This window comes from Melanotaenia boesemani, chromosome 5 (assembly GCF_017639745.1).
Source record: "Melanotaenia boesemani isolate fMelBoe1 chromosome 5, fMelBoe1.pri, whole genome shotgun sequence".
NCBI lineage: Eukaryota > Metazoa > Chordata > Actinopteri > Atheriniformes > Melanotaeniidae > Melanotaenia > Melanotaenia boesemani.
Window position 1 is genome coordinate 26,830,962 of NC_055686.1, and position 7,833 is coordinate 26,838,794.

A 7,833-nucleotide genomic window follows, 5' to 3' on the forward strand; every position below is an offset into this window, starting at 1 on the left:
CTACGTTTACTACTGTCTTAGCACGTTCCTGTTTGGGCGAGGGGAAGACAGGCTGGACCCAGGAAGGAGCAGACAGCACATCAGTAAAGAAATAATGTTTATTTGGAGAACCCCGAATCCAGGGATAACAAAAATCTGGGATGTCTCCAAGCTTGGAGGCTTGGAGAGGGTATTCCCATCCGGAAAGAGAAATCCTCTGACAAAAAAGAAGTTAACAAAAAACAAAACTGATACTTCAGAATGAAATTCTGTAAACGGCCACTGGTGTACCACTAGGCAATGATTTGTGTGATGAGTGTACTGCAGAGTGGGTCTTAAACAGGCAGACTAAGTTGAATAGCAGCAGGTGAGTTGAATCTCCCATTAGCACCACCACCACCACTACGACCAGCAGGAAGTCTGAGATGCAAAGAGAGCAAAAGTAAGAGACACATGTCTGAAGGTCATTTTGCATGTTTGTTTTCTTCCCTCCCTGCTCTAATCATCTTGTGCTTTCTAGTCTGTCTCTAAAACATTTTAAAATAAAATAAAAAAAAAAACCATAATCATTGTGAATATCTACGATCTTACTCAGTGTTCTCACCCATATAAAGAAAAATGATTAGAAAAATGTTGCAATTCAGCTAATTAGTCTCACTTGGGACTGTTACCTAAACCACTCTAATCCACCTTGCTTCCCTGCATCTCAGCTAGAACCAAATCTCGCCATCACAGTATCCTTTCAAAAAGGGAATTAAAAAAAACCTGCTAAAAACAGCTGCAGTACACATTTCTGACCAGCAGGCTATGGAGGGAAGAAATGAGAGATCACACATAAAAAAGACAAATGACATCATATCAATCTGCACCAAAGAGCTGTAAATAAAATTTTATACAAAGTTTGTGCCGGACACAAAATTATACACCATCCTTTTGCTGATTTTATCCTGCTTATTCTAACACCACCTTATGAACGTCCAAACAGCATGCTGGTTTTGCTGGTTCAGTTTAGTTCAGTAGTAACAGCATTTTGAGGAGCCCTCTATGCCATGCTGGCTGTCACTTAAACACCTTTATTCTACTTTGTGACTACATCAGTTGTCACGTCTGCTTTAACTTTCCATCCCATCTCTGTACCTGACAAACAGAAGAGTGTAACAGACTCAAGAATCCCACTTTCAACAGGCAGAGTATAAAAGGACTTTTATTAAATGTTGTAATGATACCATCAGCTGCCACCTTTGGGGAGGATAAATGTTCCTTGTAAAAGGGAAGGAGGGGTTAGTGGGTGGAGTTAAACCTCTGATGTTTAAACAAGAGGACTGCTGATTCATATCCTGACTTCTACAAACCTTTCCACAGTCTATTCTACTTCCCCTTTACTTCAGTGATTACTACATTTCTACTTTGTCTCACGAACAATGAATCACTAATTATGGGTTAAAAGTACATAGTTAGGTTTAGAAGGCTAAACATAGTCTCAGCCTCCACAGTTTAATGCTCATTGATCAATGTTCCCATCGCATGACACCAACACTGCCCACCACTGGACAGAAATGAGGCCATTTTAAAACTTCTAATCCAGGAATGTGAAACTACTAAGTATTACACGTGTGGACAAATGTTCACATTCTGTTTGTACTGAGCTACCATGATAAAGCAGTGGACAATCCTAAAACTCTGTCACTTCTATACAGCATATAACTGTGCTACTGCTGAGGGCCCGGGTCTCTGGGCTGCCCCGGTCTGCCTCTGACCTCCGTAGAGGAGTGGTCGCATTTGCACAATCTCACGCACCACTCATCACTGATCACTCCTTATTCCTCAGCCTCTGCATGCTGACACAGTCACTGAGTTGTCCAGTGGGTTTATATACTAAGAGATTCTTCTTCTATTTTATTTATTTTTTTTTTTTCCTGAGTTAGTATCTGGTCGCTGTTGTGCTACTTTCATGATATGTCTTTTTGATTTGGTTATTATTTAAAAACTCTTAATGACTAGCAGCTCAGGTTTTTTTGTAAAAGTTGTAGGAAATTTTCTGGTGTGTTCATGTACAGGTGTAACAGTTTGTTGTCTGGTGATGGTGTGGATTGAAGGGTCGTTGCCTTCTGTCTGTGATGTTTTTGTCTCCTTTCTTCTTTCCCTTTTGCTTCTTTTTGCTATTTTCCATCTTTTTCTGTCCCCTCCGGTCAGGTCCAGCAAGATTACAAAATAAATAAATAAATTAATTAACCAGATTATCACGTGGAGCCTTATACCCATAGGCCTCCCCTTGGCAGAGCAAATTTGTTCAGCACGATACAGCAACCAGATTATCATTTTGCTTGCTATGATGCTGGACAGGACAAAAAAAAAAAAAAAAAAAAAGAATGGTTGCAGGAATATATACAAAGATTATTCCAAGGCCTGGAAGACAGCAGGAACATTACAAAGACCAAAAAGCATTACCAGATAATCAAAATGGCCCAAGAGTGTATTTAACTTAAAAGAGCCTGACATGAAATATTTGTTACATACAGTTTCTGAAACATTTTGCTTCAATTTATGGGATAAACTTTGCTCAAAATCCTGTTGAACCCAATCTTATACTTGTCTTCTGAACCCTAATAGATACCCAGAAGCAGGAAACCATATTATAATATTTTTTGAATATCACTTGGTAATAAATGGTAATTTTTTTTGTTACATTTTGTTAAAGGGCCAAATAAAGACCTCATATTAAAAGAAATGAGACTTTTCTTACCATTTTTTCATGGGTCGGGCTTTAAAGGGTTATCGCCGTTTCCGCCCGTTCTTGCTCTTTATCCTACCAGGTGGAAAGCGTTGGGGACAGTGGAGCCATGGAAACAGTTGAAAGCCTAATCAACCACAAGGGTATTTGTTTTTAATGGTTATGGTATTTAATCCACGATAATCAATAAAGGGACAGAGTAACTCTTCTTTTTGGGTCATACAAAACAACCCGGCTCCCACAGGGTAAGAAGAAGGTCTAATAATGCCTGCAGCCAAGAAGCCAGAGATGTACTTCTTCATGGCCTCGGTCTCAGGTTTAAACAAGCTTTAGAGATAGCTGGTAGGTTCACCCCAATACCAAACAGTTTAGCTTATTACACCAAACTATTAAATACTAACATTTTATTAACATGTATTTAATCTGAATACTTTATTACACAGAAAATATGTATTCTTGTATGTTTTTATATATAGCATTTACAAACATGCTTCAAACCGGCTGAAACATATAACAGAAAATATCTGGTCTTTGGTGCCCAGACGTCTCTTTTCTGTGGGAATTTGAAACAAAGAGTGAAACACTAAAATGGCTTTAAATGTTTTATCAACTGATCACATATCAGAAAAATAAGGAAATTAAACACATCTCTCACAAAGCGAAAAAAAAAAATAAACACTTTTGCTTAATATGAAAATATCACAGTCAGAAAGGATGGTGAAAATGTTTACAGCAGGTCCTATATCTGTCCAGGCTGGACGGCTTTGTCCTTGTTGGACTGTGGTGTGCCTTAAAAAATGTTTAATCAGTCAAAGTTAATGTTTTTTTTTTAATAAAATCTCTTAATATAAGCTATAAAGTCATATACAGTAAATGTAAATATACTGATATAAACATACATGTTTTACGCACACACACACACACACACACACACACACATATATATATATATAATGAATAATAAAGGATAACTTTAATTTTGAATATTTTACATGATATAATAGCAGAAATTAACATTTAACTTCATGCTTATCAACAAATGCTGAATTAGACAACTGAATAATTTTCAGTCCTATGCTGACTCCACCCAGGCCAAAGCCTTCCCTTCAAGAAGGCCAACAGCATCTAGATCTGTCACCAGCAAATGACTGCCTTCTGATCATACGCAAGAAAACAATAGTCAGATATTTAAATAAACATTAGTTATGAAGTGTGATAGAGTGTGTAAATGGTTGTTTTAGAGTGTGTCTTGTGAAGAAGTAAAGAAAGTGGCAATAAACTCATCAGACAGAAAAAAAAATTGCAGGAAATTTATTTCACGCTGGTATGAAACTTTGAACTTCCTCCTACAAAGTGTGTGTGTTGGTGAGAAGGAAAGAGTGTCAGTGCTGGATATGAGGAGGAGACACACTTTGCTGTTTGTGCTGCTGTTAGATTAGTTTATCAGACTAAATTATTTGATTGATTTTGTACATTAAATTTACATATCCAATTGAAAATCACAGATAACATTTTTTTAAATATATATTTCTTTGATATTTTGTTCCATGTTAACCATGCCTGAGATTTTGATCCTTTTTGTAATGTTGAACACACTCTTCTGCTGTGGACACGCTCAAGGTAACTTTACTTTTACTCTTTTTGTTCAGCCAGGATGAATCTATTTTTTTCTGTAAATCACGCATGTTTATTCGCTAGTTAATATGGATATGTAGACACAGTGATCAGCTGCACAAATGTGATTTTCTTGTTGCTCTGTATCATTGTTCAAATGTTTGTCTTGTTTTCTAGATGCTGCTTTGACTATTGAACCCAACTTGTCCACGTTTACTGTTGGACAGACTGTTATCTTCATATGTGACATGAAGGAAGGAACACATGTTGACTGGGAATATGAAATCAAGAAGGATGGTCAACATTTTATCTCCTATAACTCACATCCACGCTACACGTTAGAACTTCTGCATGAAGCTTATGGCGCAGAATACCAGTGCTGTGGTCGTCTGAGGAGAACAAATGAAACAAAGTGCAGTAATAAGATCTTTTTCCATGTACAGGGTAAGTCCTCAGACTTTTATCAACATGATCAACTATAATTAAACAAGTATGTGCTGAAATGCTCACTGTGCTTGTTTCAAAAATTATCTATAGTATAAATGTAATTGGGTTTGAGTTCTAAAAATAGGTGTTAAACCCTGAAATCTTACACTTCAACCCTGTAAACCCCCCAAAAAGAAAGAAGCAAACATTTTTTCTCATGTTAAAGGAGGTCCCTGATGCAGAAATTCAAGCGTTACATAATATTTTATGTTGTAATGGAAGAGGGTCCAGCCCTACCATTACAGAAATGTTGCAATATTGCAACATTTGGGCTGGATGAGAGCAGAACTTGTGTATTTGCGCTCACATTGTCAAAAAAATATATATACTGAATCACTAAGGGTTCATTTGTATTGCGGATTGCTTTTTTTTTTTTTTTTTTTTTTTATTTGGTCAGGACCTCAGCAATGAAGAGAAAAAACAGGCATTTATTAGTTTTGATCATACTGTGTGGTTTGCTCAGATAATCTTATCACAGAACAACACACACATAATGATGCTGTCCCGCAACTGATCTACAAACTAGTCCTCCGGGCCAGAAATCTTGCGTGACCAAACGTGATCTAACAAAAACATAAAAGAAGAACCATAGTAAAAACCAGTTAAAAAAAACGAAGAAAAAACATAACAACTGGAAAACAGAACACCCAGCATGAAAGAGGATATGCAGGGCGAGGGAATGATGGTGGTCTTGGGACTATTGTTAACAGAAAAAAGCCAGAACTGAAAAAAATAACAGACTGCGTGAACACGGACTTTATATCCTTCCTTGCTCCTCAGTCAGCTCGGTCTCTGATTGGCTACATTCTGTTCCACATCCCAATCCACACAGTCACAACTCAGGAGTCGTCGGCTGTCCCCACACACGTGAAGATGTTTTGTTGTAAATATTGAACATGTTTTATATTTCCGATTGTCAGCCACAACCCGTTTTGGAGCTGATTATTGGGACAAGTTCCGTCTTAACACACCTCAGACCACATGATAATTGTAAAGGAAAATCCTATAAGACTCAAGATAATCTGGCATTTTCTATCCTTGGTTACAATGTCAAACAACTGTATATTCAGTGAAATATTTAATAAGACAAACAATAGAAATGTATTGTTACCAGGATGAGAGAAGATGCTATACCCTCTCCTGGACAGCATCACTTTCTTGGGAAAGTTGCAAGCTTTGCAGTCTCGCTTGTAGATGAGCCAGGCATGCATTACGATGAGGATGGATCATGTCTTCTGACACAAATCTCTGGAAGTACTCTTGAGGTGTGTGGAGGGAAACAGCACCACACCTGATATCTAGACCAGAGAAATCAGTACACAGACGAGTGTATAGTCTGATGAGTTGTTTGGCTTAATTTAGTTGGTTCAACGCCATCATCAGCTGGGCAATTTCACAGTACAAACACTGCTGGTTTCCTTGCCGGTAGCATTCTGAAATAAAAATAACTGTAAGAGTTAGACATTGTAAAGTTTATTTGATTTCAGTTGAAATGAATGCTAATTATGAGGTAGATTCCACTCAAGTCACACAATACTGTCTAGCTAAACCACTTACACCCACACAGTCAACAACATTTGCACCTGTCCCCACACCCATACAGTAACCATCTTACAAAACCAGTACCTGGCTGGCTGGCAAAAAAAAAAAAAAAAAAAAAAAAAAAAAAAACAGCTGTATGTATAATTTTACAGGAAAATAATACAGCCACAAATACTGCTACTGAAAGGGCTTAAAATACCACAACAAGAACTCATGTTTTCATTCAGAATTACTCAAAATCTGATCCAAAAAATAATAATTTGAATTTGAAAATTATCAGTAATAAGTGAGTATTTTACAATTTGTAAACATTTAAGAAGTGCTATTATTTCGCCAAAAGAATTTATTTTATCCAGCTGGCAGGCACAGCTGAGAAGGGTGGAGCTGCTCACTGCATTCACTTCTGCCGAGAAGGAGAGCCAGAGGTAAATAAATCCAAAGAGGCACAACTGTCAGAAACTTGGAGTTACGAACCAGTCCCACTTTGGTTCTAAAGGATCTAAGGCAGAGAGTTAAGACAACATTGTGGCAAGGAACAGATGCGGCTAGATAAACCCAGCCTTCTGATTACCTGATGCAGGTCAGGTGTAAGAGGAAAGATGCAAGCAGGCTGAGGTGCCATCCACACTATACCTGCAGCTGAAAGCAAACAGCCAACCACCCCATGACACTACCCTCCACACCCAATGTTGTAAAACTAAAACAAAGACATAACAAGCTGAAAATCTAAGTTTGTGCATGCATTCTGCAATAATTTAGTAATTGCATGATCTAGACATTCTAATAATCATGAGAAAAAAAAAATCAGGACTTTTTCTTAATTCAATGTTGAGATATCCACTTCAGTGAAAGAGTGACGTGTATCCAGGAAAGTTTGTAAGGTGTATGACTTAGTGATTGTCAGAGCTATTAACACATTTACCAACCAAATGGAATTGCAAGGCTAAACAATAAGACCTAATGACTATGTAAATATGTTTAAAAAAAAAAAAAAAAAATTGCAGGTTTGTTTATGGGACGGCTAAAAGTGATGTTGTAATTTAGAAACAGTGCGCCTTACAAGGTTAAGCAAGATGTGGGTTTTTCTGAATTTCTCTTTTTTCCCCACAGAAATATGATGACATAAAACTGGATTTTTTTTTTTTTTTTTTTAATTTTGTGTCCAATTTGCATGTGTGTGTTTTTAACAACAGATAAACCCAGAGCCAGGCTGACAGCAACAACAACAATCATACCAGTAGAGGGCAGAGTGAGCCTGACCTGCTCAGTGGATTACGCCTCTTACTGGAAGTTTGACTGGTTCAAAGATGGGTTATTAATCTATTCTCCAGCTGAAGTTGGAAATGACTATGAATCAGGTAGAACTATCATAGTCTCACAGGGAGGTCAGTACCGCTGCAGAGGAAGAAGAGGAAAAGTTTACTACACAGAAGACAGCAATGAAGTCACCCTTGAAAAAATGCGTGAGTTTTGCCATTTCT

The 7,833-nt window shown here is 37.5% G+C and overlaps 2 protein-coding genes across 2 annotated transcripts in view; one reads left to right on the top strand and one right to left on the bottom strand.

Moving 5' to 3' along the window:
• Positions 1-7,833, bottom strand: part of LOC121639986 (Fc receptor-like protein 5) — a 907,115-nt gene that overhangs the window by 289,510 nt on the left and 609,772 nt on the right. The gene's annotated exons all lie outside the window — the stretch shown is intronic.
• The window catches only part of LOC121640006, a 48,426-nt gene continuing 44,709 nt past the window's right edge, over positions 4,117-7,833 (top strand). Inside the window, exons 1-3 of the mRNA XM_041985658.1 lie at positions 4,117-4,330; positions 4,502-4,768; positions 7,546-7,815. Coding sequence (XP_041841592.1) covers positions 4,258-4,330; positions 4,502-4,768; positions 7,546-7,815 — 610 coding nt within the window. The 5' untranslated portion in view covers positions 4,117-4,257. The remainder of the gene's footprint in view (positions 4,331-4,501; positions 4,769-7,545; positions 7,816-7,833) is intronic.